This window comes from Panthera pardus, unplaced genomic scaffold (assembly GCF_024362965.1).
Source record: "Panthera pardus isolate Hobbes unplaced genomic scaffold, ASM2436296v1 HiC_scaffold_17, whole genome shotgun sequence".
Taxonomy (NCBI): Eukaryota; Metazoa; Chordata; class Mammalia; order Carnivora; family Felidae; genus Panthera; species Panthera pardus.
In genome coordinates this window covers 32,924,644-32,938,908 of record NW_026526732.1, presented here as the reverse complement: position 1 = coordinate 32,938,908, position 14,265 = coordinate 32,924,644, and the positions used below count along the sequence as shown (strand labels likewise).

The window sequence follows — 14,265 nt, the reverse complement described above, 5'->3', positions numbered from 1 at the left end:
CTTCGGAGTTCACTGTTGAGGTGTCACAGTTTCAGTGAGATAGACTAGAGAGGCAGTCTTTTTTTTGGAAAAATACTGGCAAAATGTGTTTTAGCAAACCTCTCTATGGCAAAGTAGTTGAACCTGATGATAAGGAACTAGTCTTCAATATTGTAATTACTTTGAAGCTGCCTTTTAAATACTTCTAAGATAGTACAGTTATACACACACACACACACACACACACACACACACACACACAAGCACATACAACATGTGTATATATACGGTTATATATAAATATATACACACGCATATAAATCTGTATGTATTTTTAGAATTTTGGATTCCTTTTGTGGAAAAATCATTTAATAATTATTACATCTTAAAATAGAATTTCAAAAACTGAAGGTATTTCTGATATGCTTCTAGTAGTGTAGACATTGAGTATTTGCTAGTTATCCTATAGTACCATGTAGCATCCTTCCAATTTCTTTGCTTCACTCAAGGCCTTAATTGGATGATTATTCTGTAATCAGAATTGATTACAATTGATGCAATAGTAGAATAGTTTGCAATTATTGATGCAATAGTAGAATAGTCTTTTCTTAATATTAATGCCAGGGTTTTAAACCACATTAACCCCCAGTTATATGGGTATTACTTGTATCATCGTTACTGAAAAAGGAAAAAAAATAGTTTATGGGTATAAAAATTAGAGAACTTTGCTCATTATCAGTGATCAATAATTAAGTAGTTCCAGTGGAACGCTAAACTGAAATGGAAGTAAATACAACTATGTTGGAGTTCTGAATTGTAAAATATTATTTATTAGGCTTGAGTGTATGAGATTAGTTTAAACATTAAAATCACTCTCAGTAAATACATGTGCACATTTATTATACTTCTTTTATGACAAACCAAAATAATTTGGGAGTATCTTTTTAAAATTTCAGTTTTTCTAAATGTTTATTTATTTTGAGAGAGAGAGAGAGAGAGAGAGAGGGAGAGAAAGGAGAGTGTGAGCAGGGGAGGGGCAGAGAGAGAGGGAGATACAGAATCTGAAGCAGGCTCCAGGCTCTGAGCTGTCAGCACAGAGCCTGATGCGGGGCTCGAACTCATGGACTGCGAGATCATGACCTGAGCCAAACTGGGATGCTTAACTGACTGAGCCACCCAGGTGCCCAAAATTTCAGTTTTTAATTTCTACCTAGAAGAAAATCGTTTTTGTAAATAATTGTTTGACATGGAAAAAAAAAGTCGTCAGCAAAAAGCATGCAAGAGCAGGGAAGGCTTTATTCTGACCTGTTAGGCCCATGATGGGCTTTGAAGCTTGAATCCGGTCCGGCCCTTTGTTGCCATTAAAAGGAAAGTTTGTTTCAATGGCACCAAACATTGCATCCTGAGTTCAGAATTAAATAGCTGTAGCTACCTGTATGTGACGTTTAAAAGAAATCAGTACACCATTTGCCTAAGCCCCAGCTTTGGATAATTGAGGAACATACTCTGTAATTCTGGACTGTTTGGAAGGCATTGAGATAGACACATGCCAACCTGAGGGACATTTTTTGGCAATGACTTATTGAGATGCTAGAATCATTAGGTGTATGTATTTTTTTTTTTTTTTTAATAGTAGAGGCGGGAGAAAAGGAGCGTGACACCAGGGCTAAATCTGGAACAGTCTGACTTCTGTGCCTTTCTCTAACTTGAAGCCAGAAGATGCCTTTTTGTCTTTAGAGCAGTGTTGAGTATGTCCAGAGTGAGCTGATTCTGGATTTTCAGACTGAGACACTGCCACCCCAGCTACTGCTTCACCATTGTTTTAATTTTGCAGATTTTGCTACTCGTGCAGTTTGTTTTTTCTCTCCTTTATTTTTTAATCAGTGATTCATCACTTACATATGATGCCCAGTGCTCATGCCAACAAGTGCCCTCCCTTCATATCCATCACCCATTTAGCCCATCCTTTCACCCAACACCCCTCCAACAACCCTCAGTTTGTTCTCTGCATTTAAGAGTTTCTTATGGTTTGCCTCCCTCTCTGTTTTTATTTTATTTTTCCTTCTCTTCCCCTGTGGGCATCTGTTGAGTTTCTCAAATTCCACGTATGAGTGAAATCATAGGAGGCAGTTTGCTTTTTTTAAATTATCTCTTGTAATTTAGGTATGTGACCACCAAATAATATCAGACAAAGATCTAGTAGGCATCATTAGTACAAATGGTCTACCCAGAACTTAATGTTTTTGATAAGTATGGGATAATTATTTCATAGACTTAATTATTTCCTTTAATATTTATCTGAGGAAAACTAACTTGAACACTGAATTTGAATCTGCAGTGTTGCTTTATAATTAACCCTAAATTTTCATATGGTTATAAATCCCTCCTGGGTTAGTTTTTTTTAATACTATTTAGACTTACTTCGTACCAAAGCTAGATGAATTAAACAGATTATTGATTGCATTTAACAACAATCTTTGATTTTTTTTTTCCCTTATAGAAAACTGTGGAACATATACCAGAAACATGAGACCAGTATATCCAACAAAAACTTTTCCCAATCACTACAGCATTGTCACCGTAAGCTCCTCATTTCAACTTTTATATGTTCACAGAAGTGAGATGTAAATGTTACATTTTTTGAGGGAATAATTAGACATCAGATTAGAAAAGAATAACTTTTTTCCAAAATGTAGTTAAGCAAGGAAACCTAGGTTTTGGTCTTTGCCTCTGCCACCAACTAGGTGTAGTTTGGGGAGGATCCCTTTCATTCTGGTCTCAATTTTTCCATCTTGAAAAGAGGTGACTGAAGACTCTAAGAACTGAGTTCTTGGTTTCCTTTCAGCTTTAAGATTCTCCAATTTTTGTGTCTTGTTTCTTCTTATGGCTTTGTAGCTTGCTTTGTTGGTACAAATCTGTCCTACACTCATGGATTCTCAACCTGTTCCAGTCATCTTGATGTATGAGTTTAAGCAAGCCACTTTGCCTGACTCTAGATAGGATTACAGCCCTGTTTTTGTTTCAAAGTTTGCCAATTTAATTGGAGTCCAAGAGAAAAGTCAAATTCATTAGGTGTTAGGGTTCAGGCCAGAAAATGAATTCTTTAGCTTGTATTAATGCAAGCTCTTCTCAGACTGAACCAAAACATAGTTTGTTCTACAGAAATTCCTTACTCAGCAATGCAATGGGAAAATAGGGCACTTTTTTAGAAATTGAGGAAGCTGCCTATTAATATAGGCCCTTATCCATAGCATTCCTACTTACTTTCTCCTGTTAAATAAAGTACAAATACTATATAAAACCTTGAGTGGTTGGTTGTATTTTAAAAATCCCAAAGTTTTGTTCTTCCCTCCTTAACTCTGCCAAGTTCCCTGTAGCTTCAGTTACATGTTTCTCTTTGATGATTTTGTTTTGTGATTTTATTTAACATTAAAACAAAAAATACCTCACAACTTGCATAAAACCTGTTTTTATATTTTTTAGGGACTTTATCCAGAATCCCATGGCATAATTGACAATAAAATGTATGATCCCAAGATGAATGCTTACTTTGCACTTAAAAGTAAAGAGAAATTTAATCCTGAGTGGTACAAAGGAGAACCAGTGAGTTGTTTGTTTGTTTTGGCTACTAAGATTTTTTTTTTTTAATTCTCTTCTATTTCAATCAGAGTAAACTACCAGATTCTCTGGAGCTTTTAATAACCTACTTCATTTATTGTGTCGTGGCCATCCTTTTGTAAATGGAGACAGATGCTGATCATCCTGAACACAGCTTGTATCATTGCGTAATGAGAGTAGTTTATTTCATAACTGGGTTTGGGTAATTCTGAACCATTTTTCTTTTCTGCTTCATTCCACCTTCTATACACTAGGAGTGTATAGAAGTCGTCGGGACAATCTTTTGATCCACACAAAACTAATGGTTTCTGAAGGAGGTAAACTTTGACTTCATTTGCATTGGCTAACACCGGAAGATTCTTTCTGGCCATGATTTAGATGTGTTTCTTTGTATTTTTCAGAAATTTCCACAAAAATCCCATGGGGTCTTTTTAGATAGTCTTGATATTCCTCTTAGAAGGAAAAAGAGCATGATGTGTAATTTACAGGGTATATATTCAAATTTTAGTGCTGACACTTAAAGTTATGTGACTTTGGGCAAATTATTCTTTCTCTGCCTCCATTTTCTCATGTTTATACTGTAGATAATACTGTTAACTACCTTACGGGGTTATTGTGAGGATTATCTAAATTAATAATTGGGATGCTTAGGGGGATACTATTTAGAACTGAAATTGGCAATAAGTGCTTAATAAATGTTAGTTACATAACAAAAATGTCAGCACATTAAGCACATGTATATTTGGGGTTTTTTTCTTCTTTTTTCTTCTTTCCATTAAGTAGGGGTGTGGCTCTGAAAGTTGCAGAGATTTCTGAAAACGGACTGTCTATATTTTTTAGGTTAATTTAAGTTCTAATTATTTCATTTTGCTGCTGTTCAGAGTCATATTAAGTGATTATTTTATAGTCTCGCTGCTGGAGCTCATTAACCTCAAACATAGTCTAGCACTTGAGAGAAACACACTGATGTTACATGAGTGTATACTTTGCTAAGAAGTGAACAGTTGTGTAATTTTCTGACTTGCCTTCATTCTCTTCCCCAGATTTGGATCACTGCTAAATATCAAGGCCTGAAAAGCGGTACATTTTTCTGGCCAGGATCAGACGTGGAAATTAATGGAATTTTCCCAGACATCTATAAAATGTATAATAGGTAGGTATAGATGCACTTTTTCAGAATTGCTCATTTATTTATTTTTTAATCTCAGCTTCTCCTTTTTATCAAGTCCTAAGTGATAGCATTTGCATAGAACGTTAGCTGAAAAATGAGAATGGTCAGAATAAGAACTCCATCTCAGATAGCTTTTAGGTGGAGGGTAGGTGAGTTTTGAAGGGATGGATGGACAGTGAAACTAGACAAAGTTTTTTCTGAAGGTTTTCTAGAAAGTGCTGGTTACATGTTACAGTTTGCATTCAGATCTTTGGGCAGGAATAAAAAATGAAGTCATAGTGACTGACTCCAACTTTTTAAGAGTCACGAGCAAGTGAGTTCTCCATCAGGTACCTTTTGTGAAATGTATGGTGGTCACATGGGTTATTCATGTGGTAGCAATTGCTATTCTCAGATACAGGCATAATATCATCAAGTAGATGTCAGAAGCACATTTTTAAACCTAGGTGCAGCTTTCATTGGGATGCTTATGGGGACACCATTTAGAACTGTAATTGGCAATAAATGCTTAATAAATATTAGTTACATAACAAAAATGTCAGCAAATTAAACACTTGCCTTCATTCTCTTCCCCAGATCGAAGCTTCCCCAATGTGAACCTTAACTTTTGGTCCTTTATTGGGAAAACAAGTTGGAGTTTTCAAATAAAACTTATACATTGTTTCAAACACAATTAATGCATGCAATTGCTTTAGTCTTTCAGTGTGCTTTTCAATAAGAAACACACTGATATTTTAAACTCAAACAATGTCACAGACTATTTCATTTTGTTTATCCTTAATTTTAGTTCAGTACCATTTGAAGAAAGGATTTTAGCTGTTCTTAAGTGGTTGCAGCTTCCTAAAGATGAAAGGTATGTAGATGACTAATTTGTATGGTAACTACTCCTTTGTTTTATAGATATCACAGAATATTTAAAAATAAGCAGCAAGAAAACTTTGCAGTTGGCTCTGGCATTTTATATCCAAATAAACTCTTTAGGGAGCTCTTATGGCTACCATTTTGAAGAACTCCAAATCTGCAAATTATTTCTCAGAAAGATTAGAAATGTTACCCCAGTGTTGTAGACTTTTTAATCACTATCAATTGTGAAGTTATACTTTCCATTCTGTTTTACAATGTGTTTATAAAATATTACATTTTGATGCTGTTTGATTTAGACCACACTTTTACACTCTGTATTTAGAAGAACCAGATTCTTCAGGTCATTCGTATGGACCAGTCAGCAGTGAGGTAAGTACCTTTTTATCAGTGATCACTTCATGAAACCTGGTGTCATGTAACTAAACCTGCTTTGAAGCAGGTTTCTAGACCATTCTAGCAAGATTCCATGATTCTGGGAAGAGTAGTAAGCACAATTTTATTAAACCAAAGGATGCACTCTAGTAAAAATAACAGTAGTCTGGTCTATATTTTCCACAGTGCTCAGTTGAACTGATGATAAATTAAATCCCATATTCTCATTTCCAAAGCTTTTATCCACTACATTTATCCCTACATTGGCTTAAAAACTAAGGGTCTTTAGAAGTTTTGTAAATGGGTAGGACTCCAATTTTCTTTTTTCTTTCTTTTTCAATCTTGACTTATTTTATTCTGTGTTTGAGAAACAAGAGTGTGGATAGCAAAGGTTCAGATAGCCAGGGTTCTGGCCTGTCCATAGACTGGTTTCTTTTTTTTCTTTTTTTTTTTTAGTTCTTGTTTTGATGTTTGTTTATTTTATTTTATTTTATTTTTGAGAGAGAGAGGCAGAGTATGAACAGGGGAGGGGGGCAGAGAGAGGGAGACCCTGAATCCGAAGCAGGCTCCACGCTCCGAGCCGTCAGCACAGAGCCCAATGTGGGGCTTGAACTCACGAACTGTGAGATCATGACCTGAGCCGAAGTCGGACGCTTAACTGACTGAGCCACCCAGGCACCCCTAAGTTTTGTTTTTTTCTTCTTAATTCAAGTTACTTAACATACAGTATAGTCTTGGCTTCAGGAGTAGAACCCAGTGATTCCTCTCTTACATATGACATCCAGTGCTCAATTTTCTATGTAAATATAGGAGAATTAGTCAAATAACACAAGAAGCCTACTATGATCTCTCCGCCTTAGGAGATCTAGCTCTGACCTCTGAGATCATGCTTACAACAGAGCTTGGGCATTAAAGAATAGGAGATTTTGTCAACACTATAGAAAATTTCAAATAACCATGGTTTTATTGAACAGTTACCAGGAAGTTAGAGATGGGGAAATGGTTCATGTACTAAGGCTGTCAACATGAGATCTTACTTGACCTGACGCCCTTTTAGGAACTTAGCCAACCCCTGGCTAGGTTTGTAATTGGTATAGTGCTTTGAAAGATCAAATACTGCTTTCGGTTTTTGTGCGGCCACAGAATTTTTATATCTTGGAGCAGAGGAAGCATTGGAACAGAAAACGATTTGAGCTTCTTTCCTTGTACTTCTAAGCTGACTTCCCTTATGCTGTATATTTTATCTGTGACCCAAGATCTGAAAAGAAACAGGGAGTAAGGATCTAGGCATATTGGTGGTCATGATGAAAGGAAGAAGAGGTATAGCCAGGGTCCCTAATCTCAGAATCCTTGTTATCTTTTCCGCCATATGACTGTAAGAGATAAAAGACTAGGGATAGCTAGAATTTCACCCTAGTCTTCATAGTTTGTGAGCCTCAAAGTCTCTTTAGCACAGAGTCCAGACCAGAGCCTATCCTAACATGTCTATTAGCTCCTAACATCTCCAGCAGCTCTAATGTAGTTACTAATTGTGTGTGCCCTTGCTTTGCTCTTTAGAGGTGAGGTAAGGAAGACACATGGTCAATAAGGTGACTGGGTCATAATTGGTGACAGGGAAAAGTTTTGTGTCAGTGTTTTCTTCGTTTGACAATTGACCAGATGCTAGTGTAATTTTTATTCTTTCACTAAATTCACTGACACAACTCATGTCTAGGTCAGTCTGGCTACAAGGAAGTCTGAGGATCATTTTGTAATTGTTTGGTTATCAGCTCATATAAATTATGAAATCGGTGCTGCCTTTTCTAATTTCACTGAAGATTTTCCAAAGGACTATTTTTGTGATTCATCTTCATTCAAGATTGAGCCCCTTGCTTTTTGTATCATAGTCACCAGCTTGTAAACTCTGTTAAATTCTAATATTACTGGCACATCAAAACCCACTTGATTTTAATACTTAAAAACTCCAACTTGCATTACTTGGGTGGCTTTGAATGAAAGACCACATTGAAGGAGGTTGTTTCATTATTACAGTGATAAATTGACTATAGAGATAAGACTGATTTGATACATTACAGAAAGCACATGTAGAGCTGCAAAGAATTTTCCTGGTTTTGCAAGGAGAACCGAAAAGAGAAATGTCAAAAGCAAGTTACTAAAACTATTTGCTAGTCTGTCCTCGTGATAGATGTGTGCAAAATACATGCAGTTTGCAAGGAAATAATGGGTTGTATTCCTAGGAGTTGTAATTTAAAACATTTTTGTCAATGTTTATTTATTTTTGAGAGAGAGACACACACACACAGAGTGTGAGTGGGGATGGGCAGAGAGAGGGAGACACAGAATCGGAAGCAGGCTCCAAGCTCTGAGCTGTCACCCGATATGGGGCTCGAACCTACGAACCGTGAGATCATGACCTGAGCCAAAGTTGGAGGCTTAACTGACTGAGCCACCCAGGCACACCCTAGGAGTTCTAGTTTTAAAAATCAAACATAATGAACTATAAAGCATTTCATGAACAATTTTAACATTTTTGGCAATTTAGACGATCAGGTCGGCTAGTGACATTTCCAGTACTTAGGATTGAGCATGTACCGGATTTGGGCCCTTCTTTTTATTAATGGGCATTGTCTTACCTGGCTTGTCTTAGCCTAATGCAAATCATATGTAGTTCATCATAGTAGTTGCATCCACTGAACTTTTCCTTTATGAACAGAGATAGCTTTACATAGAAATAGCCGTTAATATGGAATCCATCACATGAAATTGCTTCCCTTTCTTAGGTCATCAGAGCTTTGCAGAGGGTTGACAACATGGTTGGCATGCTGATGGACGGTCTAAAGGAGCTGAACTTGCATCAGTGCCTGAACCTCGTCCTTGTTTCAGATCATGGTAACCTGAATTTTCATCATTTACCCTTCAGGTTAAATGGTGCCCCAAAAAAGGGTTCCTTGACTGGTTATTGTTTCATTATTTCTTCTGATTGTTATAGTTAATTCTTTGTTGTTTTTTTTTTTAATGTAGTTTGTTGTGGAAAATGTTTAGGAAAAAATTATATAAAATATAAAGTACAAGTAAAGCACAGAATTCACAGCTATCAATGATAATGCACCCATTTCCTGATTTGAGGAAGGTTTGTACCAGGAATTTTGAAAAGTTAAAAAAAGTTTTTTAATGTTTAATTTTGGTAAATGTAGTGTAATAATTTTAGATTTAATGAATACATTATTATGTACATCTTCTATTTAGCATAAAAATCTGATTTTAGAAGCAGTATGTATTAATTTTAGTACTATGTTAATTTCACTTTTTACTTATTTTGACCTTTAGAACATGTTTGTGTAACAGCCTTGAGAGTGCAGAAGCAATGAATGTACAAGAAAATAGAAAACACGCCCTTTGCGTTTTTTTTTTCTTGTTGTTATTGTTTGTGTCAGAAATAATTGCTAAAAGCTATTTCTAGAAATAGCTGTAAGAAGTTTTGTTCCAAAGAAAATGCAGTTCTGGAATGACACTGAGAATTTTATAATACCAGTTACTATTCTAGGTGATCTTATGAAAACAACTAAGCTTTGCTATTTGGTCTGAAGCTGTGATATTCCTCCTCACCTACCTAAATTAGAAGAAACAATAAAGTAATTGTGGATGAAGGGGAAAATATTTTTTTTAAGTGAGATGGTGGATACAGCTGAAGTTCTGTGTCTTACCTACTAGATGTTTAACTCACATGAGCACTGAGCACATATTTATTGAATTACATTCTGGAAGTGAAGGAAATTCTCTTCTATGTGTGAAATTCCTTATTGAAGTTGTAACATGTTTGGGAATTTTTTCTCCTAGGCATGGAACAGGGCAGTTGCAAGAAATATGTGTATCTGAATAAATATTTGGGAGATGTTAAAAATATTAAAATTGTATATGGACCTGCCGCTCGCTTGAGACCCTCTGATGTCCCGGATAAGTACTTTTCATGTAAGTATATATGGATGCTAACTTTGAATGTGATTACATTCTGAATACATTCCTCTAAATTATTGTATCTCCACACTAAAGTGCATCAAGTTAATTTCCTTTGCATGATTAAATCTCCAATGCAGGTCTTCTGCACCCAAAGGGATTTTATTCAAGACATAGATCTAACCACTTATTTTTGTTTTTTGTTGCTAAGCATATTATGTGTGTGTGCTCAGTACATTTTTATGTCGTAGTGTGTGTTTTACTTGTATTGGGTTCGAGATTACTTGTACTAAAAATAAAAACAAAAACAAAAAACAAAACTTAAAAGTTCATCTGCATTTATTCAAGTTTCATTAATGACATTTCATTAAAATAACTTAGAGCTGTTATAAAATAATATTCTGTCACAAGGAGGAATGCAGGAAATTCTGTAATTCTTATAATTCCATAAATAGCTGGTTTCTGTCCTCAGAAATGACTTTCTTTTACCATTCTAAAACACAGTGAGAATGTGTTTTGTAAACAGAGAAGAAGAAATTTCAATTCTGTATTGACCACATGTGCAACCCAAATTGCCAAGGAAATTTTTTAAATGTTAATTCTTTTGCAAGTCAAGTGCATTTCCTAACTGTTTGCACCTCTGTTGTAGCCTGCTTAAAAGTCGTATACAATTGTTATAAAACCTGTTATAAAACCATATAGGTGGAGGCAGTGCCCAGAGATGTTTAGGATGGGATGACTAAGCTTTAGCTTTCTCTCATTAGGCCTCTGTTTCTCAAATTAAGGCAAAAATATCTATATTTATTTATCAATATACATACATGAAATATAAATACAAAACATTTATTGTATCTGAAATTTTTTTTCAAACTTTTCTAAAGTATGGCTAGAAGAATCTTTGGAAATCTAGACATATATTGATTTGTAGCACAGAAGACACTAAGTAAACCTGTGTGGTCTTGCTATGCAAATTCAGTTACAAAACTATCTACTTGCTCTCTCTTCTACGTTTTCCAGTGTCCTTTTTATTTGGAAATTCTGGAGTTACCAAATATCAAAGTATATAAAATAAAAAGTAACGGTTTCCTTAAATCTCCCTAATTCACACCTCATTTCCTCTCTCTAGAGATTAAACACTATTAGGCTTGGAATGTCTTCCCAGATATCTGCTATGCGTATATAAAACACTATTTTTTTTTTAATTTTTACACTATGAAATCATACTAGATCTAGATGCATGGTCATATAGATGGATGGCCAGATGAATGGACACACATATGGATGAACAGATGGATGGATAGATAGATATTCTTTAACTTGTCTCTTCATTTAACAGTACGACATGATTTCACAGGCACGGAGTGGTTCCTAAAGATCTGTCTCATTCCTACCAACCACTAATATATAATGGTTTAAATAAGCTGTTTGGAACCTGCTTTGAGTTTGAGTCTGACATTCAACATTTTTGTTTTATTTTTATTTCTAATTGTAGCATAACATCCATGATTAATTCTTATCTTTGTCCCCCTTCAGTTGATTATGAAGACCTTGCCAGAAATCTTTCCGTGAGTGTATTTATTTTTCCATTATTTACCTATTGTTAGTTTTAATATATATTTAGAAAAAAAGTTCAGTATCTGTTCTTGGGATTTTTTAGCATTAGAATTTTTGAGTATGTGGGCCAACATTTAAACGCCCTATAGTTTTTATTTTTCAACGTTTTTTTTTTTTTTTTTTATTTTTGGGACAGAGAGAGACAGAGCATGAACGGGGGAGGGGCAGAGAGAGAGGGAGACACAGAATCGGAAACAGGCTCCAGGCTCCGAGCCATCAGCCCAGAGCCTGACGCGGGGCTCGAACTCACAGACCGCGAGATCGTGACCTGGCTGAAGTCGGACGCTTAACCGACTGCGCCACCCAGGCGCCCCTAAACGCCCTATAGTTTTTAAAGATTTTTAAGGACACACCCCAATAAACCAGCATTGAAAGTTTTTAAGAATTCATTTATTGTCATCAATTAATTTTTATAACAGTAAAGAAATAATTGGAAAAAATAGAAGGGAAAAAGTCTATAGCTATCTCAGCATAGGTACTGTTGGCATTGTTATATATTTCCTGCCAATCCTTTTATGCCCATTTAAAAAATAAATTCTTGACTTGGTGATGAATTATCTATAGTACATTTTTTTTACTTGATATGTTTTATTTATTTATTTATTAAAGTTTATTTATTTGTTTTGAGAGAGAGAGAGAGCACACAAGCAGTGGAGGGACAGAGAGAGGGAGAGAGAGAATCCCAAGCAGTCTCTGCACAGTGTGAATGGGGCTCCAGCTCACAAAACTGTGAGATCATGACCTGAGCCGAAACCAAGAGTCAGACACTTAACTGACTGAGCCACCCAGGGGCCCCGAAGTGTTTTAAATATTGAAGAAAATGATTACCATTGCAGTTATAAGAATGTTTGGAAATGGTATCATCGATAGTAACCCAAATATTAATGAATGGCATAGTCTAAGAATTTTAGTTTTTTTTTTTATGTAGCAATTATGATTTCCTGTAAAAAATACGAATATTGAATTGTTGGGAATAGAGGGACTCCGTTATTTTTGCATCTGTGACTTACTGAGCAGACTGGTAAAATTTTTAACAGAAAAAAAATCTTACAGAATTAGAATACAGTCTCAAGAGAAGTTTACACCTAAGAAAATATCGAAATAACAGTTTTTCTTTACCTTCTGTAATATCAGTGCCGGGAGCCAAACCAGCACTTCAAACCTTACCTCAAGCATTTCTTACCGAAGCGTTTGCACTTTGCCAAAAACGACAGGATTGAGCCCTTGACATTCTATTTGGATCCTCAGTGGCAACTTGCATTGTAAGTTCTGATGGTTTCCAGGTAAACCTCACCTGATATGTTAGTCATTCAGCGTAACTGTTGGGCCCTTTTCAACAATGTTGTTGTGTGAAAACTGTGCACAGATGATTCTCTTCACTCTGTCCTGGGGCTTCTCAACCCGGGATTGACCTTTTGGGGTCAGACCATTCTTTGTTGTGGAGGGCTGTCCTGTGCTCCTGTGCATTGTGGGATGTTTGAAAGCATCCCTGGCTTCTACCCACTAGATGAAAAAGCACCCTTTCCATAGTTGAGCCAACCAAAAATGTCTGCAGACATTGCTATAGGTTCCCTGGGGAGGGCCATTCACCCCCAGCTGGGAGCCACTCCTCTGCCCACATCCATATTGATTATTTATGTTCCATGTTGGTGTTACCACTTGCCGCTCTTATCTCTTCTGCACATTACAGTTATCCTAATAATACCTTCAGATCCAGCGAATAATTGGTAAAACCTCTTTATGATAATGAGCAATTGCTTTCTTCATTTTACAAAGTTGTTTTTTCAGCTCAGTTTATTGATGTGTTGGAGAATTATTTGGATGGTTAATATTGTTAATATCTCAAAACCTGATAATTAACTCTTTGGATGGTTGCCAGGAAGCCAGGGACAATAAATACCCCTGTCAAGCAAAACCTAAGCAATGAACCAGGATTCACTTTAAGAGTTTCACTGTCTCTACTTTGTCTCTACTTTTACTAGAGGGCTGTGCTTTTCGTGTTTGGAAGAAAAACATTGAAAGAAGGGATGGTTCTTGCCTTCATGGGAGAACCAATATTTTACGAACATCTATATTCCAAAGATTGCTTTAGGCTAAGCCATTTAATTTGTACAGACAACCCAATACAACAAGATTGAAACGAAGATAAGAGAACTACATGGCCATAGTCAGGGTTCAAAACTAGTTTTGTGTCAGTGCTAGTGGCTTTTTTCCTCTATGCCATCCTGCATTTATGGTTGATTTGTCTGCAAAATAAAAGATAAGGGTGGCCTCTTACTGCTTTGCAAAGCCAGGTGGTTTTGTTTACCATTTTTTGGTTTGTTTAACAAAATAGTTACTTATTCTTGATTAACAGAAATAATGTGACTTTAAATTTTGCACTATGAATAGACTTCACATCATTAATTCATACTATGTCAAAATTAGGAATCCTGCAGAAAGGAAGCATTGTGGAATTGGATTCCATGGTTCTGACAATATATTTTCAAATATGCAAGTAAGTAAATCTGATATACTTAAAAAAATAGTAGTTTGAAGAAAAACTGATATACAAAGTTTTGATTGATTGATTGATTTATTTAAATATCAAATTTATTGTCACATTGGTTTCCATGCAACACCCAGTGCTCGGTCGAAGAGGACGACCTTCCCCGATAGAGGAGGACCGTTCTTTGGTCAAGGGTATACGAGTA

At 35.9% G+C, this 14,265-nt stretch overlaps 1 protein-coding gene across 1 annotated transcript in view; it reads left to right on the top strand.

The window, feature by feature from the left end:
* ENPP1 (ectonucleotide pyrophosphatase/phosphodiesterase 1) overlaps positions 1-14,265 on the top strand; it is a 69,193-nt gene that overhangs the window by 38,512 nt on the left and 16,416 nt on the right. Inside the window, exons 7-16 of the mRNA XM_019420574.2 lie at positions 2,480-2,559; positions 3,463-3,582; positions 4,641-4,750; positions 5,556-5,621; positions 5,929-6,001; positions 8,785-8,893; positions 9,842-9,973; positions 11,492-11,523; positions 12,707-12,834; positions 14,000-14,069. Coding sequence (XP_019276119.2) covers positions 2,480-2,559; positions 3,463-3,582; positions 4,641-4,750; positions 5,556-5,621; positions 5,929-6,001; positions 8,785-8,893; positions 9,842-9,973; positions 11,492-11,523; positions 12,707-12,834; positions 14,000-14,069 — 920 coding nt within the window. The remainder of the gene's footprint in view (positions 1-2,479; positions 2,560-3,462; positions 3,583-4,640; positions 4,751-5,555; positions 5,622-5,928; positions 6,002-8,784; positions 8,894-9,841; positions 9,974-11,491; positions 11,524-12,706; positions 12,835-13,999; positions 14,070-14,265) is intronic.